Genomic DNA, 25,165 nt, shown 5'->3' with positions numbered 1-25,165 from the left:
CCGTTTGCAACTCAATTCGTTACACTTGCTAATCATGTGTGTTGTTACGTGTGTGTAGTTTGATTGTTTCTTCCAGATAAACTAATTCTTAAAATTGACTGGGCGTTATATATACTTTTTCCTGTCATGTTATGGCATTAATCGGTTTCATGGAGTTCTTCCAGAAAGGAAAGGTTAGTTTTGAATAAATGTGAATTTTATTGATATGTAAAACATTTACTAAGAAGAAATTCTGTTTATTGTATTGATATAGATATATCTTTTGCTTTACATCTTTTAATTTAAAATGAGTTATTATGAAAGGTTTGATTATTAACTTTTGGGTAGTAATAATATACGTAGGATAAATTCGCGTTGTATCGTATTTTAGTCTTGGGTTTAGAAGGATTGTATTTAGTTAACGCGTATAATGTATATAAAAAAAGGTAAGCTCCGACTGGGATTTGAACCCGAGATATCGATACTTAACTTGGTTGTTATACCAAGTATTATTGAGGAAACTCGCATTAATTTTTCTGACATTTTAGCTATAGTTCTTATCCTTCATAATTAAAAAAAATATTTTTTCTGTTGTTTTTAAAGATATTAAAATATTAGATGTTTAAACATTGCATCTGAAAGTCTAATATTTGTTACTGTAAGTCAACTGGATATTATTTGATAATAGCAGCAGATATGTGATTGAACTGTGCCATCAGAGTAACATGCACGCTGGCATTCCAAACCTTATATCTTATATTTACATCCAATACCTTTTTTTTGTCATTTACTGATTGATAGAGGGATAAAATAACGTTATTCTGTTGCTCATTGTAAAAAGTAGAGCTGTGAATACATATCAGAATTATCTCAAAACTACTGGTTTTGAGTAGTAAGTTGATATTGAATTCGCCATCATTTAATGCAACTTCTTTCAATGTTATACATTTTATTACTCTATATTCTGATCACTGTGATTGTCATGTAAATGTGAATTAATCTCTGGAAAGTAATCTATTCAAGAAAATATTTTAGATTCTAGTAATAAAAAAACTGATTTTCTGATCAGTTGAGAATTTGTAATAATTAAAAATTTTGACAAGCTTGAAGTCATTAACTATTTTTATAATAGTATAATTTAAGATTAGGTTATAGCTTTTATTGAAATTTCAGGAATTGGTGCTTCATTTTATTGACCTCTAAATTGATGTTACTTATTGATATGATTAACATTTTATAATTTGATGCTCTTGAGAGGTAAATAAGTATTTTGAAGCCAGATGTGTACTGAAAATTGGTAGGTTTTATATTAGCTTTTGAAGAGACATCCATCTAAATGAAGAGAATCCGAATCTTTTAATGACTGTGTGCAGTACAGAAATGGTTTTAGGTAAATAAGTTTGTTACACTTTTTTTTTTCTACAAAAGTATGTAGCAAGATTTTAACAAAAAGGGTTTCATTGCAAATTTTTTGATTAAAATGAGGAATGATTGAGGTATTAATGTAATAGGCGATCTAATATTGTAGTTAGCTTTGCTCGCTAATCTTGACTGATGAGCATAGGTTAAGTTTAATTAAATTTTATTTATTTATTTCAATATAACATTTTAGTGGTACCATCTAAGAACTAACTAACTACAGTGGTAGATCGCCTACTACATTAATACCATATTTGAGTCAGCAGTGACATCACTTCAACATTATCAGCTGTGATTCCTACAGAACCAGTTAAACTGCTGCTAACTATTTTAATGTTGCAATGAAGTCTGTAAGGGAAGGAAATTTATTACTTAATGTCTGTGTAATGTGTAGTTATAACAAGCCATCTTGAATAAACCTTTCTTTCATTAATTGATTATTACTGCAGTAGTTCTGTGCTTCCCACAAACTAGTTTCCCACCTTACGTCTTAAGAGATACAGTTTAGGTGAAACAGCCCAATATAGTTTTACAAACTTTATTAGAAATTGTTTTTGTTTTAATTTAAAAATGTCAGATCCTTTCTGGGAATTGAATCTAAAATCAGGAAAAAGACCAGTTGCCACTCTCATTTAACCTTTTGGTATTCTACATTCTGAAAGAATATATTGTTCTGAAATTGCCTCCTTTTAAGCAGTTTCCATTCAAATTGCAATTGGGAGACTATTTTTTCTTCAGAATGTCTTTACCAGCATTTACCAATTTTCTGCTTCTCAAAAGCATGCAAACTTCCTTACCAAAGAAACAATTTCTAAAATTTTGAAAGCTTACATATGTTCATTTATTCATTTTAAGATTGACCATTATTTTAACAATGTACATTGGATAAATTACTGCAGATAAATTTTATATGTATACTTAAATATTATTATTCACTTTACAGACTAAATTTCTTTTTTCAGTGTAAGTGCTTTCATATTTCACTATCACACCACTTAAGACAAATTCACTTATATATAGGAAAATATTAAAAAATAAAAAAATAAATAGAGATCCAACTTACTGTTGTTAGAAGGGGTAAAACCAATATAATAACATGAAAAACTGCAGTTTTAAATTTAACTTTATATGCAAATTGTAGGGCCACAAAATTGCTTAATTTATTTAAATTTATTTTTATGTATTTTTTTTACATCAGTTTATGTTTTTATGTGTTTACGTAAGACCATTATACCAAGACCTGTTGGTTTGGATAAGTATTGAAGTAAGTTAATTAAAGACCATTTTTATGTGAGGTACATAAATGTATATTTTATTTACAAATATTAAATAATTACTTAATATAATCTTTCTTTTACTAGTTAAACAGTTATAATAAAACAATAATGTGGTGTCCTTTCTGAAATGAAAATGATTCTAGGTATGGTATCTTATTCTACTTTGATTAAATGATTTGGTTTATATCCATGATTGATGTTCTTGATAGTAAGTTTTTAAATGTGGAAAGTATTTTTAGTATTTGCTGAAGTTATTTGTCGCCTAGTTTCTTTGTCAATTTAAGTGAACATTCATAAATAAGATTACATCGAATACTGTGTAGTATACACTGCTTACTTTGCAGTGTATGCTATACAATGGAAAGTATGCAGTGTACAAAATTAATAAAATATAAATTGCAATTATTGTTTGTAAAGCTACTGAAGTTGTGATATAGTTTATTGCAGTTAAACATCAACAGTAAAGGCAGTGATGCAAAATTATTGTAATCAGCTCATGTTAGTACTTAAATTTTCAAAAAAGTTCTGAACACTTCTATTCTTGTTCAATTGTAACCTAACTCCATTAACATACGAGTTGCAGTACTTCTGTAAAATATTGTAAAATACTGTAAAAATATTTAAATCATACTGTGCATTTCTAATAATGTAATGTACATTATTGTTCTGTTTGCTAATCCTTTCATGTCTTTAAACTTTAGCAGGACATATTACCTGTATGATTGTAGTAACAGTCCATTGTCTGCTTATATGTATTATACTTATGTAATATACATATATAGTATTATTGATTGTATAATTATTAGTTTTAATACAATTCCTTTCTTCTTATTTTCTTTTCAAGGATTAGAATACGCATGTATTTATTATGAAAGATTAATTTGAAGTAGCTTTTATAATAATCTTTTGATGTTCTATCTCTATTCTAAATTCATGATACTTATATACCCATGATTAATATCTTAATATTTCTATAGAATAGCTTATTTGCATGAAATAAAAAAATGTAAAAATAAATTACTTTATTTATACAGAGGTTAACACTGTAACATGTCAAATTATTTAGCTGCAGTTGAAAACTGTGAATATGCTTCTAAGGTTAATATTTTCACTTTTATTAATAAATATGGGTTTTTCAAAGTGTATACTGCTGACTCCTAATTATACTCAATTAGATTTTTCATAAACTATGAAAAATCTAATTGAGTATACACTGTATCTGTAAAATAATTGTAGGGTTTTTAATGATTATAGCTTCAAAACAAAGCATTGTAAAAAGATGAATTGAACATTAAATGAAAAAGAAACACTCTAAGTTTATGTGTCTGAAAGCTAGTGCATGCATGTTGTGTTTCCAGTACATGCAAGCAGCACGTGTGTGTTAGTCATCATGTTTGTGATGCAGAGGAAGGTTCAGTGTGTGTTGTGGCTTGTTATGTGTGAATACCATTGTGTGTACAATGAAGACCCTCCACATGAAAGTAAAATTTGGTGATGGGACAAACAACTCAAAGAAACAGGCTGAGTACTGAAGCAAAACATATCCAGGATGGTCATCAGTGCTGATGAAAATGATTGAAGGAGTGTGAACAAGTATCTTGCACAACTCAAGAGATCCATGTGGAGGTGTTGTAGACAGTTAGGCATTTCTAAAACAACTGCTCACAATGTGCTAAAAAGACGGTTATGTTTCACTGTGTACAAAATTCAGCTGTTACAACAACTTTATCCACAGGACAAAGTGATATGATTTGATTTTTCTTAGACAGTTTGGATAGGTTAGAGCAAGGTAATGATTTTTTAAACAAGTTTATTTTCAGTGTTGAAGCAGTGTTTCATGTTTCTGGATGAGTACATCAGCATAATGTTCATATTATGGGGTACTGAATCTCCACATACCATTATTGAACATCAGCGTGACAGTGAAAAAGTGAATGTGTGGTGTGCTATTGGACAAAAGAGTTATTGGGCTCTTCTTTTTTGCTGAAAAAACAATACAGGGAACATCTTCCTGGATATGTTAGAAGGGTATACAGCATCCTCAAATACTGGAGAATTCCATTCTGGTTAGACAGAGCTCCTCCACATCTTGCAGCAATTGTGCAGGATTTTCTTAACAAAACATTTTGTCAGTAATGGATCAGACAAGAAGGGTGGATTGCCTGGCCCCCACAGTTTCCAGACTTTACTCCCATGTATTTCTATTTTTGGGGTTATGTAAAAATACAATTATTTTCCATTCAAGTTCGAAATCTGCACTATTTAAAAGAAAGGATCACTGAAGATGTTTCTTCTGTCATGTTGGATGCTCTTTGGCATGCATGGCAAGACACTGAATATCGTCTTGACAACTGCATGGCACGTAAGACAACACAAAATCTACAGAACAGGTAAAAAACTTTGAGTGTTTCCCTTTCATTTAATGTGTGGTTCATTTCTCTATAATGCTTTATTCCGAAAGTATAACCATTTAAAACCCCACTATTATTTTATGGACACACTGTACTGTACAAATTATACAAAACTTTCTCAGAATTTAAATTAATATTCAATGTTTCTCATAGAAATAAATGGTAAGGAAGTAAAATCAGTATGCATATCATTAAGATTTATATGTTAAATTATATATATGTTATATGATAAGATTTATTTATATGTTCGTGAAGATATTTGCTGTTATTCTGTTTACTTCTATGCAACTATATAATACTATCTTAAAATATTCACTTTTGTAGCAGGTGTTTAAAATATTTAAGTAAAAAAAAGTGATAGTGTTTTTTACAAGCTTCTTACAAACATTGGTGATTGAATTTACACAATCCCCAATCGTGGAGCTACTGAAAGCATGATTGAGTTACCTACTAAAATTATGAATCAGTTTGTTAGCAATATTTTATCTAGTTTTGCTAAGGTGGCAGCTAAAAATGAACGCTGAACAATTAAGTAATAAATTGATAGACACACTGGAAAAACCTGGTGTCAACATTAATGATTATTATTTATTTATAACGTTTAATGCATTATATTGGGAACTTATCATTATTTGAATAAAAATTAAAATTGTAATTATTTACTCCTCTATAGAAAAAAACTTCTCTTATTGTCATTTTACGTTTTCTGTCTGAAAGTTGTTATTGTGTAAAGAGATCTTAAGATGTTTTTTTATGAAGATTTGTATAGCAAACTTATTTTTTCTTAACATCTGCTTTTGTTGTTGTACTCACATGCTATTACTACATTAGGCTTAATCCATTTTAAATTATATTTTGGAATCATCTTAATATGACAGTTTATTTATTGATGTTTTAAAAACTAATGATAGAAATCAGTTTTCTGCATGTAAATTTTAAGTTAAATTGCCAGGCAATCATCAGTATAAAATTAATTAACTACCTTTCTAAACATGAATAAAGAATGGATTTTTATTTTGGACCATATGAATATTAATCAAAACATAGTAATGAAGTTGCTTTATTGAAATATAAACCACAGCAAATTATGTGCAAGCTTGTTGTAGAAACTATTCCTAACATATTTATTATCAACTTTGTGGTTTGTGGTTTTATGATAAACCTAAAGGTTATAGCGTATATTATTTTTTAATTTTATATGGAATGGCTGTACAGTAAAAGAATAATTTTTTATTTATTTAACCTGTATTTGTTTACTCTGAGCTTATTTTATTTATTACCCTTTCATAATTACATTTATTTATAATGAAATTTTTCACATCATCTTCTGTACAGACTTTTAGACCAAAGAAAAAATTTTCTCCGGGTACACTGCGTTACTCATTACATAAGCAAGCCCAGGCCTCTTTAAGCTCTGGTATCAATTTGAGGTCAGTAGTACAGTTGCCAGAAGGAGAAGAACTAAATGACTGGATAGCTGTTCATGGTCAGTAGAAAACACTAACCTTATCGTAAAAAATATAATTAAATAGTATTAATAAAAACACATAGTATTAATAATTTAACATTTAATTGTTACATTGTCTTTCTTAAAGAGCTACTGGTTTTCTTAGAGCATTGTGCACTTTTAAACACAACTGATTAAATAGCTCTACAGTAGCTTCAAAAATAAGTTTTGGAGTATATATTTCCATTAACTTTGGAAGTGATTCTTTAATTTTTAAAAGTTAAACTAATCAATCCACATAATTTGCTTTAATGAATGTTATGTAAATTACATTAAATAGCTATCAACTATGCAGATACTCCCATTTATATTTAATATGCAGTTTTTAAATACATGTTTTGGGTAAAATAAGAATTACACCTTAAATTAAACAGTAGCGTGCAAATTAATCCAAATACTGTAAATTTTTTTGCTTATTTCTATTTTGTGGCTACACAGCTTGACCACACATATTCTTTAAGTTGTCTGTATAATGTGAAGTTTTTGTTCTTCAGTTGTTTAGCAATTTTTGTGGTATAAATAGTACATTGTGGAAGTTTATTTCATTTTTATTACAAAATGCTGTTTTAATATTATTTGTTCTTTCTCTCTTGAATGTATAATAACAGATATAAATCCAAGAAAGCGCTAAAAAATTGTTTCTGTTTTTGAGCATACCTCTATGACACAATGACAGACAGCTTCTGAGTGTGGTGGTGTCGGGTTAGGGACAGTGAATGCTATTTTAAAACAATTTAAAGAAACTGGTTCCTTTTACATTCTAAGGAAAGGCCAATGGAGCCATAAAAGAAAAATTAGTCAGAATAACACAGAATTGGTTATTAGTGAGAAAATGTAAACTTGATCCAAAGTTATTTTGCTGTGGACTTAAATCGAGAATTTGCAGCCAGTGGATCAGATTTACATTTGACAATTGTTAGGCGCCAACTTCTTGCAATTGGATGGAAGCTTGTAGGCCAGCTGAAAAGCAGATTTTAACACCAGCAATGTGCAAAAAAGGTTCTAGAGGGCCAAAGTACATTCTAACTGGACCAAGAAGACTGGAAAAATGTTTTGTTTTCCTAGTTACATTTTAATGTTCAGGGATAGAGTTCCATTCATTAGAAAAGCATCAGGAAAATACATCACCAGCTCATGTACAACAGTCAGTTAAACATCCCCAGAAAAATGATGTTTTTTTCCAGGATTGTTTTACATCAGAATTTTTTTCATATTTGAAGGTCCTTGTTAATTACTTCTAGTAAGTAGTATGTTGAAAAGTGATGGATATATCAAGATTCTGAAGGAAAGGATTGTGATGTAACTTCAAAACAATTTTCTACAAGACAATGGAGTGTTCCAACAAGGTTGTGCCATACCACACTGCCAAAAAAAGTGGAAAGATTTTTTGAAGAATGAAACATTAAGGGGTCCTGTGACCAGGCAACTTTCCAGACTTAAACCCAATTTAAAATCTAGGCGATAGCCAAGAGACAGATGTCAAAAATGAATTGTACCACAACCTGTTGTACACAACTGTGTACCACAGTTGATCTCATTAAAGCAGTAATATTGGTATGGTTTCATGATTAAGAAATCAAAAAAATCTATAGTATACTTGTTGAATCGATGCAAAATCGTGTGTATGAAGTGATTAAGAATAAAGGAGGATGTATTAATTACTAGATATTCACAAATTAATGAATTCGACCATCAGTGCTGACACTACTGTTAAAAATGGTTACATTTACTGGTGTGGAACATGTTCACCATGTGTTTTGGTTTCATGGTTTGCATAAAACATAATTTTAAAACTGCAGTTAAAATGTAATTTTCATAGAGAGTACAGTAGGAAGCCTCCTATTTTGCATATAATTTACTGTTGGCACAAAACCTAGATTTGAGACAGGTTGTTCTGTTAAATATACAAAATCACCAGGATGCCCACGTATTTCTGAAGTTGCTGTGGCACAAATCAGAGAAAACTTTGAATGTAGTCTGAAGAAATAAACACATTACATATGATGACTAAGTTACTAGACTGCAGTTTTGTGTGGAAATGATGGGTAGAATTGCAGACAATGATACATTTTTAGACAATGTAATTTTTAATGATGAATTCACATTTCACATTAATGGCAAGGTGAACATCCATAATTGCTGAATATGGGGTAGCGAAAACCCTTATGAAACTTTGCAGCACATTCACGATAACACTAAGGTCAACGTCTTTTGTGTACTCAGCTGACAAAGACTGGCACAGCCTGTTCTTTTTCCAGCAGGCAACTGTAAATGGTATCGTTTTTCTGGACGTGCTTCAAAATTTTCTAATTCCTCAGTTAGACGTTGATGACCAAGATGGACACCATTACTACTAGCAAGACAGGGCACCACCTCAGTACTGGCTAGAAATCTGAGATTTTCTTCATATTCAATTCCCAGGTCAGTGACTTGTTCCTGAAAGTCCAATTGGATGGCCATCTCAGTTCACAGATTTGACCTCGCTAGATTTATTTTTTTGTGGGGTTTCATTAAAGATTGGTTATATACCACTTTGCTTGTTAAGCTAATACTTCAGAATAATGCAGCAACTGCAAGGTAATGCTCAACTTGGTAGCTAAGTCTGGAATGAAATCGACTTCATATAGGATGTATGTCCCATTACAATTGAAAGCCATATTGAACCAAAGTGAATCTTGGGTGACAAACTTGTGTTTTTGTATGAAATGAGACCTCAACTGAATCTGTAAGTTATCTCAATAAATTTTTATATACTTTTAAAGTTGTGAAGTCCTTTTTGAATCGCCTGGTATAATTCATAGTTACAAATAAAATTAATAAATAAAAAACTGTCAACAGCAAGTTGTGTATTAGTAGTACTAAGAATTTAAAGCAGTCAGATTGGATGTGACAGAAATTATTTGAACATTAGTTCTACAAACTCAAATCCGTAACCCAGCCATCATATTTCTTGTCAGAAGGTGGTTGTCCATGGAATCTCTCTGTTATGCAATTAATGGACATCCTGTTGATAAGCTGTATAGTTTATTTAGGATCACACCCTCTACTTTGTTATATTTTTTATTTATTACTTATTGTTTTTATTCTTTTCAGTTGTTGATTTCTTTAATCGAATTAACTTAATATATGGAACGGTGTCAGAGTATTGTACAGAGGAGACATGCCCATCGATGTCAGGTGGTCCACGTTTTGAATATCTATGGGAAGATGGTGAAAAATATAAAAAACCCACAGCATTTCCTGCTCCACAATATATAGCATTATTAATGGATTGGGTTGAATCGCAGATCAACAATGAGACCATATTTCCAGTTTCAACAGGTAGTATGTTAACATTAACAGTTTCAACAGGTTAATAGCTTTAAACATTACAAATTAACATTTTACATGTTTAATGTCGCAGCAGGTCCTGGTAACTAAGACTTTAAATTATATTTGAATTTGACTATTGGCTGAAGTCATGTTTAATTTGCTATTGAGATCACTGAAGAACATCATGTTATTGACAATAATAATGGCTAATGCCCTTAGTAATCAAAACCACTTAAAAATAATCATAGCTGTAAATTTAAAAAAATTGTAACAACCATGCAATTAATAAGTTATACAATAACTTATTAATCAAATATTTATATTTATAAACTAGCTGGCCCATCTAGCCAGACCTGGACCCTTGGGGCTCAGGGTAACCCAGGTGAATCCTACAGCCAACTCAGAGGCTCCTCTGGGCCAAGTAGCCTGCCCACCCTATGGCTACAGAGCTCGCTTTGCTTGCCATTCCCAATTTGCCAGGGGGACCAGTGCCCTGGACACAGAGCTTGCTACAGTCGCCGTTCCCATCTACCCAGACCCCTCTCCCCGCACTGTATGTTATCCTCATGATGGTTGTGAGAATAATAATGATAAATAATAATTACAGTTTCAGGATTTCAGGAACATGAAAAAGAAACTAAATTACAAAAGGTAATGGTAACTATGGTAATTAAAATACACACACCTTTGACAATGATAAATTCATGACTTATTTCTTTTCCATGGTGGCAGAAATATAATAATGAAGTAAAAGGATTAATCTATTTTTTCCTTAATGAATATCTTTAATTTACACTTCACCTTCCTTGGGGATGAAAAGATAATGAATACTTGTATTTTTAATATCTTAACTTTCAAGGAAGCTAGGGCCTCAGTCGATGGCTTAAAACCTCCCCTGGGATAATACGAATGTATCCTGCAAATTTGAAAGTAATTGGTTGGTTGGTTCTTGCATGATGCGATAACAGACAGACAGACTTTATATAATAACTTATTTTCCAAACTAAGAATACACTTTTTAGACAAACAATACAATATCATTTACAATATACACCAGTTACAATTGAGACATAGCGTATGAATTAAATACTTCTGTTGACCTACAACAGTTTGTACCAGTACCTTCTAACTGAACTACTGCAGACTCACAAGAGTAACTATAGTTTTCTAATTTAAAACTGTGATGCAATAATTTATAATGAAATAATAATTTTGTGATTTAATAATAGTTTGGAAAATTAGGTACTCCTCTAGGACAAGAGTCCAGGAGTTACCATCAATTTATGATTAAAACATGGGAGAATATTAAAGATATATAAATGAAGACAGAAGTGGCTGAGGAGAAATTTAACAATTACTATAAATTACAGAAATATTAGAGGGAAAATCATTCACTTTGTCATTAGAAATCAAAAGGTGATTCACAAAAGCCGTAAGCTTTATGCTTTCATAGGATAACTTGTCAATTTTAGTCACAATTGTATCAAAAAAGAATTCAAGGTTTTCATACTGAATGAGCCAGCGCTCAAAAGAAATTCTGATTGAATTTAAACCTAGACTATCACTCACATAATTTGACAAAAAATTATAAATCTTTGATGCCATGTAAGTGAAAAATCTATAAAAATGTTCCTTCCAGGATCTAGAAAGTACAAAATTACCCTTGGTTTGCATATCTTGGTCAATTAGTCTATATTGAAGAGCCTTATCTCCACTCCTAAGAAAGAAAAGTTTAAGTACCTTAAACAAGTATAAATAAATGCCTAAAGGGAGCAAGTTCAAGATATAAAGAAATGGGAATGAATGTGTCCTAGCTGGTATTCTGCATATTATATACATGTAACATGTTTCTGGCCTATCACTATGGGTTGAATTTTATTGAAATATGCACCACCCCAACATTCAATTCCATATCTTAAATGAGATTCAACCAAAGCCAAGTAAAGCATTTTTAGAACACCAATCAGGCAGAAATCCCAACGATAATAAAGTTTTCTCATGTAACATAACATTTCTTCTTTATACTAAGAATATGTTTTTCTGAAAGATTGCAATAATAGTTATCCCTAGATATTTCATACTATCGACTTGATCAGTTCTATTAGAACTACTCTCAGCTATTCTACAGTAAGTGAGATTGTGAATTCTAACATGCAAGTTGCTAGTTTTCTCACCCTTTAACTGGAAGATTATGTATTTGGATTTAGATACATTTAATGTAATCTTGTTTTTGGTTAACTACAATGTCATTTTAAATATGTCCTCTTCTATAGATTTCAAATCTTGGTCAAAGCGTTTTTCTCTATAAAAAAGGGCAGTATCATCTGCATATGGGGTCAGATAACTTTGAAATTTGCCAAAGCAGAAGTTTTTAATATAAATTAGGAACAGAATTGGTCCCAAAACTGAACCTCGATGGACACCAAATTCAAATACTCCCTTGTTACTAAGATGATTCCGTTGATGGGTGGCAGAGTTGCATGTTTGTCTGTACAAATTTTTAGGTTTATGGAACAGTGATAGCACAAGCCTACAAAGTTTGGGTTGTAGAATGTTTTTTAACTTTTTATAATTGATTCCTACGTATTTTTTAGCGCTAAATATAAAAATAATTTCTTTTTTTTACAGCAAATTTCAAAGTTTGTAAAAAGTTGAAAAATTGCAAAAAAATGTGATACTATAAAATAGACTATAAACTATAAATTTTTTTTTTTTGTAATAAATTAAAATAATATATTCACTTTTTTGGCTTATACTATGCATTCTTATGGCCGACAGGTTGTTGCAAGACTTAACAAGAAGTAATATGTTTATTGGCAGCTGTCCACATTACTCATGCACCATGCAACTACTGTCGGTGCTGTTTCAACCATCAGCATGTGTAAATCGAGATTTTTTCCTTCCTCTGTGATCAAATGTGTTTTTGTCTGTGGAAAATGTATTTTCAGGCTATAAGCAAACTTTCTGTTTTCAAAATGGCTTCAAGAGGCCGCAAAAATGCTGCAGATTCTTTTTGTTACGTTTGTGGTGAATTAATAATGGAAAGGCAAAAAAGACATATAACTTGTTTTGTTTGACAAATGTACCTCACGTATTTTGGAGAGTAAATAGGAGATGAAGACTAAAGTTGGGCACCCACTATGTTTGCTACACAAGTGTTGAAGGAGTTAGATGGTGGTCAAAGAGTGAACAAGATGTGTTCAGATTTGGAGTTCCAGTGCTGTGGTGAGTTCCAGTGGTGTGGTGAGAGCCACAAAATCACATCATTGATTGTTGCTTTTGTTCGAGTAGTGTTAAAGGTTTCAATTTGAAGAATAAAAAAAGATTCGTCTGTCCAAATATGACATTCCTTTATGCCCGGTAACTTATGATTCAGACACACCATTGCCAAGTCCACAAGAAAATTTACCAGAAATAGATGAATCCAGAGAAAGCTGTGCACCAGAGCTTTATTCACAGTCTGAACTAAATGATTTAGTTCGAGACTTACATTTGACCAAAGAAAATTCAGAATTGCTTGGTTCGAGGCTTAAAGAAAAGAACCTGCTAGCAGCTGGCACCTCATTTTTCTGGTTCAGTTGCAGAAAAAAGGATTTTCTTCCATATTTTTTGGAAAATTAAAATTAGTCTTTGCACTGGTGTACATGGACTTTTGTTTTGACTCAATTTAACATACTGTTTGAAAGTACCGAGAAGACTGATCATAGATTCATCCAAAAGAAGTTGTCCTTCTTCACAATGGGAATATGTATCCGTCAATACTCATCGGACATTCTGTACATTTAAAATTAAATATGACAATCATAAGTGGATTTCGTGTGGCAATCTCAAAATAATATAGTCTTTAAAGACGTAGTAACCAAGTTTCTGGGAAATAAGAAGAATCCAAACTTTAAATCAATTGTTGAGAACATGCTGCAGAAGTACAGAAATTTAGGTAGTTCCATGAGCTTACTAAATTCACACGTAGACTATTTTCCTGAAAATCTGGGTGCCATTTGCAAAGAGATGGGTGAGAAATTTCATTAGGACATGTAAGAAATGGAAAGGAGGTATCAAGTAAAATCGTCTACTACGATGATGGCAGAGTATTCCTTCAGCCACTCAACTGTTTAGCTATAAGAATGCATGGTATAAACAAAAAACATGAATATATTTTATTAATTTATTATAAAAAAAAGTTTTATATCTATTTTATTGTATCACATTTTTAGTTTTTCAACTTTTTAAATTTGCGATTTGCAAAAACTCCTGATGTGATGAGAATAAATGAAGGATATGTTTGGATTTGGCACTAACAAATAGATAAGAATCAATTATTAAAAACGAAATAAAACAACCATCGCAGGATTATGATAGTTTAGACAATTCTAAATTTTTCATTTTTTTATAATTATTTTGATGTAATTGTGGAATTGAATACCAATTGATGTTGCAGGATTCTGCGAAAATCGATTTTAGTGTCAATTTGGTTAGGTTACTTGTATATTTACTGTGTTTTGGTGATTAAGTTTCAGTTAATATATATATATATATATATGTATGGAATTTTAGGAATATTCTAAAATTAAAAATAAAGAAAAAAGTTCTTTAAATATTCACATAATATGGTGTGTAACATTTACTTTAAATTAAGTTATCTTTCTATTGAAATCAGAAATTGATTATAGTTCTTTATTGAATTTTTTCGCCACAACCGACAAGGTTGAATTTATTTTTGAGATCGTAATGCATTTGCGTAGAACAATAAAAAATAATGTTAAGCGTAAAGTATTGAAATTTCATTCAAATTTGTGCTTAAAAGTATGAAATTGGGCCGGCAAGAGCTTTGTATTTTCAATCAACATATTTGACAAAATTTGAAAAATTGTTTATTATATGATTTGTGTTAAGTATATATACAAGTATGTAAAAAAATTGTTTACCTCCAATTATTTCTCAATGATTTCATATTTGTTTTTTGAATTAAAAAAGTTCTATCATTTAGTTCTAATATTAGTAGAGGAATAAAATATGTAATATTTATGAATATTTAATACTCAATATATAGGAATAAAATATTTAACAGTGTATATTGTATTTGAGAAAGTGAAGTAGGAAAAATATATAACAATTATTATCTCGCCTTGCATGAAACCTTAACAATTTTATTGTTTTGGGTGTACATCACTAAATATGAAGAAGTTTAAGAAATTTGACTTTTATTAAAAACAAACAGATCAAAATGTGGCAGAAAAAAGCTGCGTTACAATTTTATATCAAAACAATAGTTTCAGTATTGGAAAATATGTTATAACAAAATTAATAAATAAATAAATGTATAAAAACATATTACTAACTTCTTTTACAATAATTGTTTAAAAGTCTTCCTTCATTATATACATAACATTCTGGTCAATTTAAAATACCTTGAGTGGCTTCTTAATGTATCAGGATTGTTTTGTATAATTTCAGCTGTTTGAATTGTCTTGTCAGTAATTCCTACTTTCTAGTTACGTTTTGTTCATATAGTAACAAATATACCCCAAAGATAATATTGCATTGGTACTAGGTTTAGACGATCAAGGAGACTAATTAATTGCTTCGTCTTACGCGATTGACTTTTTCAACCTTCTACCTTAATTCCACATTCTCAACGAAGATGAGGAAGAGCCTTTGTACATTGAAAAATCTTTTCTTGTCTCATTAGTAGTGGAATGACTTTTAAAAAAGGTAGTAAATTATTTTCTAAGAAATGTACAATTTATCATGTCAATCTTAAAAAAAAATGGTTCAACATGACCATCAATAATTCACACCAGAAAATAACATAAATCCTATGTTGGAAACTATTATCTACTGTGTCAAGTTGATTTTTGAAATTCCCATAATGGGCCAATTACACAAATATTTGTATACTAGTTTGGTATGGCATGTTTCAAGTTTGTTTACAAGAATGTGTATTTATGTGATTTACATGCCATATACTTGGAGCATTTTTATTTCTGAGACACTGAGAACAGATTTTGAATGTGGGCTCATCAGTATAACAAGTTCCTCTCCTTTAGTACAGCACATGCTGTTTTTTATTTCATATTCTTCTTTTATGTTTCATTATTTTATATTTGAACATATATTTAATATTTTATTTGTTATTTTATACTTTTTGGAATCACTTTAATATTAATATATTAACTTTAGGATATTATAATATTTGCTATCCGTGATTAAGGAAAGTGGGCAGTAAAGATTACTTGAACCATGATTAAAGTGTTGACGCACAAAGAATTGGTGGTATGTAATAAAAAATGTCCATAAAAATGTGAAGAAAATTTCAGGCAGTTTTTTTTGAAAAGAATTTTGGATGTTGGAACAATCAATGTGGGAAATGGTTGTTTGCATTTATTGTTCAACTAAATTTATTGAATCATCAAAAGCAGCACTGTTCTCAAGTAATTTTTTAAATCTTCAAGATTATTTTTCTGTAATTCTTTTAATAGGTTAGTATGCATATAACTTACTTGTTTGTTTAACCATTTTTTTAATTTAAATATTTTTTTATATTCATAATCTAACAGTAGAAATGTCATAGCAAATACTCTTTTCTTTATACTGCTTATAAGGTCATGGTATCGCTTAACTTTATTTCTTACCATACAACTGAATAAAGTTGTAAGGCAAGAAAAAATGTTGTTGAAGAGGTTCTAATCGAACCTGTTCATCAGAGTGATTAACAGATTGATCATTGTGAAGGCAGAAATTTAATAAAAATACCAAATGTCAAACATTTAGTATTTTAAACTGTACAAGGTTCTTAATGTGCATATTTGGAACGTGTAAAATATGAAGTTTTCATCCATAAATGAATGCAAGTATTTCCTGTTCCAAGTATATGAGTTTGGCATATCTTTTTTAAATTATGTTTGTGGGTGATAAAGAACTTGTTCAAATCTATGAGTATTCCAACAATAATGCATTCAAAACAATTGTGTTAGTGGCCGACTAATGATGATTATTTTCTTCATTAATTATCTCCTTTCATGAAAAAAGAGACCAAATATATTGAAACGTGATGTTGATAATAAAATTATAAGAAAGTAAGTTAAGATATGTTAATAGTAGATTTGAATATATCAAGTTCATTATGTACACTAAATTTAATTGTTATCGTAAAATTTGTACTTAGTTGACTTTGCATATTGTTATGTACATTTATTTATTTATTTTTTCAAACTTATTCTTAAACTTTACTTTGAGTCTTGTTTGTACCCCCGTTTAATCCTTACACAATGCCATTAAGTAAAAAATCAGAATACAGCAATTCAGTTATTAAAAAATATATTATGTCATGTTGATTACTCATTGTTATAAAGATGTCTGAATTGAATTTGTTTTCTTTCTTTTCTTTTTTTAGATGTGCCTTTTCCAAAGACATTTACGCCTTTATGCAGGAAGATATTGAAGAGATTGTTCAGAGTGTTTGTTCATGTTTATATTCATCATTTTGATAGAATTGTCGCTATTGGTGCTGTAAGTTTATTTCAATTTTTTGTTGCCTTATTTATTTTTGTTTCATTCTCTGTATTTATTATTATCAGTTTAATAATTTTTAATTAATAAAATTAATGATAAAATTTGGCCCGCGTGGTTATTTATATTTACATTGTATCTCAATATTCATGATTAGTTAGGGGGATATGAAAATCAAAATCATGATCACTGAGTTCAGTTTATTTTGCAAAATTGGTAATTAGTTCCTTGTGACACAATATAATTCTGTCTCGTGAGAAGAGCCAAATATAAACATGAATTTCATACTATAATTTATTTATTGAGTCATTGAAGAGACTTTCATACTACACTCAGTGTAATCTTCCATATCTGGAGTGCACTCGTTTCAGTACTCAGGAAGTTTCATGATTCCAAAAAAAAATAAATATTTGGTTATATGTTGACTTTGCATAGCATTTTTATCTAAAAATTTTAACTGGACATAAAAATATTATCTGATCATATTCTATATTTTCATTTAATTTAATTTGATCAGTGGTTTAATAATTTGTATACATTATAAAAACGCGTGTAATTTTCTTGTGTTCTGGAAAATTATTAATAAAAAATAATTATTTATCTATAGTAATTGTTGAATGAATAGAAAACTTATTTAAAAAAAAAACTATTTTATGCTTTTCGAATGAGGTTAATATTATTTAGTGGTTTTGTGTAAAGATTTACTGGTTGCACTATACATAATTAATTTTTAGTCTGTAATTATTTTTCACTTCTTTTTTTGTGCAGGAGCCACATGTAAACACATGTTATAAACATTTCTACTATTTTGTGCGAGAGTTTGATCTAATAAATCCGAAGGAATTAGAGCCACTAAAAGAAATGACTGCACATATCTGCCGTGATCAGTCGCCAGCTTCAAATTCTGTGCATGAAAATGCAAAGTAATAAATTTAATTTTTAGATTATAATTATACTCTATTTATATTTTTTTGTTGATGATTATTACAATAATTTATTTATGCCGATTGATTAATTTTCATTAATTTATGTCAGTTTTAAAAATTTAATAAATCAGTCTAATTGAAAATATTTTCATTATTTGATAAAATTAAAAAAAAAATTTATGTAATAAATTTTTATAGCTATAAGAATATATATAATATAGAAATTAAAGATTATTGGTAGTCTTTTAGGATTTGTTTTGTGATATGAATGTAATATTAGTTTAGTGGTATTAGTGTTTTCATTTTAATTATAAAATCTTATATTACAGTCATGAAGTGTTTATTTTAAAACTTACTGCCACCACTTTTATTCATGTTATGTAATGGTGACTGATGAGCCATGTCTGTGCATATGTAGCAGCAAGTTTAAAGTTTCATTTATTCTCATCTCATTTGTTTTCATGAAACCCATGTTGGTTCATAACCTTTCTTTTGTTAAAGAGATGGGGAATCTCATTTACGGATGCCTAAGCAGTGTCAGGCTTGCTATCAGGTGCTGCAAGATGTTATTAACATGCGTGTGTAAACCTGTGCACTATGACTAAACCACCATCCCTGGCTGCCACCCTTCCTGGAACCGTAGCGAAGCATTCTTTCTGGAATGGGATAACACGCCCACTCACACACTCATACGTCATAGTGCAATCGCATCATAATAGGAATATCAACAAAAACACATCAGTCACAGCAAACAGATACATCGTCATACATCAAGATACAGAAGACAGATTATGAAACTACATACAAAGAAAAATGTCACACAATATATACAAATACAAGAGAAGAAAATCTCAAGAAAACAATGTCTCACAACAATATAATCATATTAAAAAAAAATCATTAAAACCAGAACAGCAAGAACATAAAAATACGCCTGAAAAGAGACATTCATTAATATTATTTGATCAATGCAACAATGCAACACTATAAATGCATACATCGGACAGCAGTAAAAATTTACAGCCAAATAGCTAATCCTCACGGAATGCAGTAAAGGAAAAAAAAGAAAAAAGATTGCATCATAATATCAGTACAGCAAACTTACATCATAAACTAACCAGGCACACATATACACCCCTTATACTTTACTACCTGTGGATGCCATCAGGTACAGGAGCGGAGTGCCCGCGACCTCTTCACGTCAAGGCGACCCCCATGTTAGTTCATATCTATTGCAGTATCTACATCAGTATTATTTTGAGTTTTTACTTTTATTTATCTTCTTGTAGATAAAATTTACAAAATAACCATATGGAAAGTTAAAATATAATAAATCCTTTTGCCTAAATGAACATAGATTTACTGACAAGTATTATAAGTTTAAACAATCTTTAAAATTAAAAGTAAATGTTAAAGTATTCAATTAATCTAATATCAACAAATCCAATCAAATCTTTGTTGTATGAATAAAATCCATCTGAAAATACTTCTTGACAGAATAGAATGCTTTTAAAATTCTTTGTATGGTTCAGACTTTCAAATCTTTTGACAGTCTATTGCTTAATTTAATACATGAATAAAATAAGTCATAATAATATAAAATGAGTTGGTGGGGTTAATCTTCCCTATATCACATTTAAGTTATTTTTACAAACAATAGAAGTTCTATAACGTAAAAAGTTGGAAAACCAGTACTTTTATTATTCATTTTTCCCTATCATGAAATTTGTTTTTTTAGATTAGATTTTTGTTAAAGATCTTTTACTTTTTCTTGTTATTTTATACTTTCGCCACCAAAATCACGTTTATTAAAGTGACTAATTTTAGCTATTTATTTATTTTTCTTTGCTGTATCTCTTGTGATTTGTTAATCCTGTACTGTCCAATGATGGACTTGCATCTTTCAAACGATTAGTAATTAAAGTTTCATATAGGAGACTGATATTTTTCTTCTGAAGGGCATAAATTGTGTTGGCATCATTTGGTAATGATATGTTTTTATGGTATTATTTAAACCTTATATTTATTAGATTGATTCGGTGGATAGTTGTTAATAATAACCCACAATAACGAAAGTTTTCATATTTTTTTTAATATGAAATTTTTTATTCTAATAAAATTATTAGAATAAAACCCATATATATATATATATATATATATATACACATATACATGTGGGTTACTCATTCCATTATTGGAATGAGTAATGGCACTCAATTCCAGTAATGGCAGTGGAGTTGTCTTATTACAAATTTTGTGGTTTCTATTGAGTATGTGTTTTCTACATTTTAAGATTTATTATTTGTTTAATGTAATTATAGAATTGTTGCTGATAGATGATGCAGCATCCTGTGAAAGTCAACTATTGGTATTAGTTTTTTTATTAGCTCTTCTGTTAATGTGTTTTGGTGGTTACTTTTTGGATTTAATTAGCCCATTGGTTTATATGTTGATGAATTGTTTGAATTTAAAAAAAAAAATTATATATATATTTATATATGAAAAAATGGATTATAGAAAATGCAGGGTAACAGGTATTTCACTTGATGCTATCATTGAAGAAGAGGTTAAGTGTTCTTGTTGTACTTTGCAGTTTATTTTAAAATCATGTAATATTTTTATCTTGTGGTTGTAGTTGTATAAATAAGAAGTTAATGTTTATTTTTATTCTAATATAATTGCAATACAGTTTTTTATTTTGCACTTTTTTTATTATGATAATATATAAAATAAAACGTTTGTAATGGATCTCTAAATTGTCTTTTTTCTGCATAGATTACAGATCTGTAAATAGAATCTTTCCATCACCCTCAGTTTAATAGAAATGGCATGTTACAGGTCTATAAAAGTTAATATATCTAATGTTATGGGATGTCATATACTTACATTAAAAGTTCTTAGCAACCCTTTTTTCAACCATTCAAACCCATTCCAGTTGTTAACATTTGTAGTCTCAGATTAAAGTACTACACTAGTCATCTATCATATTAACTCTCCATTTGCCTTTGTAACATTTTTCCAACATTGAAGACATCACTTACTGTCCCAGATTTGGTAGGAAGAATTCCAGATGTGAATGCAGGAAATGGACTTCTATTAATATGTTAAACCTTATAGCTGTATGAATTTATCAGTTTATGTACATATCTTGGTTAAATTTTGTGATTTATGGACACAGAAAATTTTCCCAAAAATTCTTCAAATGCTGTTTAAACAGTGAGTTCTATTTAGATTAACACAGAGTTAAACATTTCATCTCCAACCAGTTTCCTTATTTGCAGGCCAACAAAAATCCCTTCTTTAATTTTTGCTCCAGTTACTTTTGGGAATTTCTGCCTTATGCACAAGAATCCTTGACTGTCCTTTTTTTTTGTAGGTTTTTAAAAAAAAAATTAATTAGTCCCAGGTTTATATAAAGGGGCAGTAAAAGCATGTTTTCTGGTTTAATTAGAGGTTCCTGAATAATGTTTTTTTTTTCACTAGGAGTTAAGTTCTCACTGTTTTACTTTATAATGCTAACTCCTATCTCGGCTGTCTTCTGTCTAACAAGAGCTATTACTTTTAAATATCTATTCCAACTATGCTTTTTATAATTTACCTTTTCAATAACAGTTTTCATAATAATTCCATACCAGTTGGCATATAAGGATATTTATTACTATTGTGAAGCAGAACTTCTTTTAAGCTATTTTTAGAGGAACCAATGAAAAACTGCCACTGCTAAGGTTTCATGAACCTTACCTAATTTTTACATAAACTCATCGATATTTCTATCTAAATTAAGTAATCTTCTTCAGCAAACTATTGAGAAAAATCTTCTGTTGACTCCAATAACCTGAAATTTTTTATGAAATAAATTCCAATATTCCAATCCTGATTGCTGATCTAGTGAAAGTACAATTTATAGCCTTTTTTAATTAAAACTGTAATGTTTTCCTTATGTGATTTTATAGTGAATTGTACCACATGTAAAAATTCTCTGAATCATTGTCACACTTACAAGACATTATGTTACTTCACTGTTCTCTCTTTTAAACCAATTATCACAACTGAGGTCATATTATTAAAGGTACTAGGCTAACAAAGTCAACAAGCTTTGTGTTATTTTGAAATATACAGATATGATGAATCTTGTTCATGTATGTTTTAATAGAGAGGTATGATGTCGTGATGTATGAGGTTTATTATGACTTTTTTTGCTTCATGGTTAACAACTGATTAAAAATAGTTATACTGTGTACATATATATAACACATAAAAAATGTTTATGTATAATTATGCATCCTGTAATATTAACAATTTTCATATTTAAATTTTGTAAGTTTTCAAAAATGTAGGATAATGGAAAACTTCTGACTTTAGATTCGCTTTCAGTGTTAAAGAACATATTAGTTTCACACATCACATGTTAACAAAGAAAAATTAAATCTGATTTTGAATGTAAATTGTTAAGACAATTTGCCATTTTGAATAACTACTTAATAATATAAAAAAATGCACCAAAAATATTTTCTGATACGTTAGTACAAATCATAAAAATTGTTAACTATGTAAAAGTGGTGGCAGTGAAAGGTTAAGTAGGTACGCTGGTGAGATAACGTTTTAATAAATTAGGTGTATATGTAGAACAAATAGAAAATGTAAATATAAGTTCTTTTTGTTATTTAATTACTACTATTTTTGTGATTTGATATGAATTTTTGGCTTATAATTTTGATTCTACTTAATGAAATATACTAAATTATTTATACATGTAAGATAAATTGATAATTATAAATAATATGAGTTATATGTAATTTATATATTACTAACAGTACTTTTATCATGTTTGACAAACTTGGGAAGCTGGAAAAATATTCTAGGCTGGAAGTTAAATATCGTTTGCACATGTTTCCATTGTACATTCTAACATTTTTTATATTAGTTGTTAAAGTAGAATATCACTGGAAAATAATTTAAAAATATACACATATTGAGTCAATATTTGTATGCTTTGACAGTCTTTTTACAACAGATGAGGATTAAAATTTGCTGATAATAATGCATTTACATGACTTAGGTAAATTAAATTGTATTTCATTGTAGATGGATTTATGAATCCAAAAAGACCATACATAATGTATCCCTTATTATTAACAAGTCCATAATTTCTTTAAATTTTGTTGTATTATAGGTAATCTTTTAATTACTTATTGATTGTTTAAATAGTCACTAGTAACCTGCTAATCAAGTTTATATCACAATAAATCTGGTCATAGAAAATACTAATTAACTTAAATTAATCTTCGTGTTCCAGTTCTTACATTTACAACTGTAATGTGCCATCTCACTATTATTATTTAATGATTTACAAACTTTTAACTCTTACAATAGTAATATTGTAAAATAAAAGTATGAACAATCACAAAATAGAAAATTTGAGAAGGCATCCAAATAAAGCTGAAAGCATTATTTTAATCTTGCTTTGTTTAATTTTGCTTAATGTTATTTTGACTAAGTACAGCAGTGAAATTTTTTTTTGTTGAGAAATTAACAGATTTTTTCAGAAAATGCAAATTCTTGTCAAATGAAATAAGCCAAAAATACTTGTGATCTTTTATTAAATTGTGTGGTGGTTCATTTATCATTTTCCAAAATGGTGGATGAAACTCTATTCTGCAATTAGGGTTTTTTTTCCATTTAAGCAGTTATACTGCTTTTTTTTACTAGTCTTTGTCTTTTTAAGCCCTAACCTTCTGTATTTTGATTGGGTTATCTAAATTAAAAGTTAGTATATTGTAAAAAAAATTAGTTTATTGAATTAGCTGTCCTTGAATAAACACCTAATTTTTTATATTAACCAGATTAGTGTAGTTTTTTCAATCTAGTTGAAATCTTTGTTTAATCATATATTTGGTAAAACTAGTTGCTATCAACTAACTACTGAGTGTAGTAACTTCATGCCATTGATTGATGTTATGTAAGTACGTTTGCATTGGCAGAAACAATTTTTACCTAATATTCAGAAAATAATTAACCACAAGCTAGTTTCTTTTTCATTATTAAGTATGGCAAAATATCTTAACAATTTTTTTCTTTCATCTTATTAGGGTTAAACAAAATAAACTGAAGGCCTTATAGATAAAAATTTTTGTAACGTGTAATTTTTAAATAAGTATGAAAAATACACTTCTGTGTTTTTCTAACTCCTGGCAGATGACTATAAAATAAGGTCGTGAAGAGTTCAGGTTTATGCTTACATTCAAACTGCATTACTGTTCAAATCCTTCAGCATATTTTAGATATTACATACTTTTAGAAGCATTTCCAAAAACAGTCCCGTTTTAAAAAAAAATTTTTAAATCACAGCGGTTGTTAACTTTGTAAATCACAATTTTGCTCAATATGCATGGAGTATTAGCTTGTATTAGGAATAAGGTTGTAATCCACAAAAATATAACAACAAATAAAATAATTATAATTGTGTAATTTAAAAAATTCAGGCATAATTATTTTGTGTACTATAAAGTTAGTTTTAGTCATAAAATCTTCAGTATGACGAGAATGAAATGTTGTGAGTTAATGAATCAGAAAATTATTTGATTGGAAATGTGATACAATAGAACCCTCAAACTTTAGAATTACTGGTACTGAGGGTGAGGTGTACTTAACTTTTGTAGCTGTCAGCTGTGTATTCTTAATGTAAAATGTTTAATATTGAAAGTTAGATTCTGTAGGTATTTTTTTAAATACAAAAAAGTATAGATTAAGACTGTTTGTGACACAAACAAATAGAAATATTATTTTGATTTAAAAATTAAAATTTACACCATCAAGAAATGATAA

General features: G+C 29.2%; 1 protein-coding gene across 1 annotated transcript; it reads left to right on the top strand.

The window, feature by feature from the left end:
• Positions 1-33: 33 nt before the first annotated feature.
• On the top strand, positions 34-25,165 carry Mob3 (MOB kinase activator 3). The gene is made up of 5 exons (XM_075372824.1): positions 34-173; positions 6,422-6,572; positions 9,687-9,914; positions 17,299-17,414; positions 18,183-25,165. The coding sequence occupies exons 1-5, from the start codon at positions 132-134 to the stop codon at positions 18,339-18,341; spliced, it is 696 nt and encodes a 231-aa protein (XP_075228939.1). The 5' UTR covers positions 34-131; the 3' UTR covers positions 18,342-25,165.

This window comes from Lycorma delicatula, chromosome 8 (assembly GCF_047948215.1).
Source record: "Lycorma delicatula isolate Av1 chromosome 8, ASM4794821v1, whole genome shotgun sequence".
Classification (NCBI taxonomy): Eukaryota; Metazoa; Arthropoda; class Insecta; order Hemiptera; family Fulgoridae; genus Lycorma; species Lycorma delicatula.
Note: the sequence above shows the minus strand (reverse complement) of the source record. Positions and strands in the feature narration are given on the sequence as shown.

What these genes read in the sequence shown, in the direction of transcription:
- Mob3 (XM_075372824.1), top strand. Translation starts at nt 132, where the DNA reads ATGGCATTAATCGGTTTCATGGAGTTCTTCCAGAAAGGAAAG. An exon ending in AGTTCTTCCAGAAAGGAAAG is followed by an intron (nt 174 to 6,421) that starts GTTAGTTTTGAA and finishes TCTTCTGTACAG; the next exon opens with ACTTTTAGACCAAAGAAAAA. An exon ending in GAATTGTCGCTATTGGTGCT is followed by an intron (nt 17,415 to 18,182) that starts GTAAGTTTATTT and finishes TTTTTTGTGCAG; the next exon opens with GAGCCACATGTAAACACATG.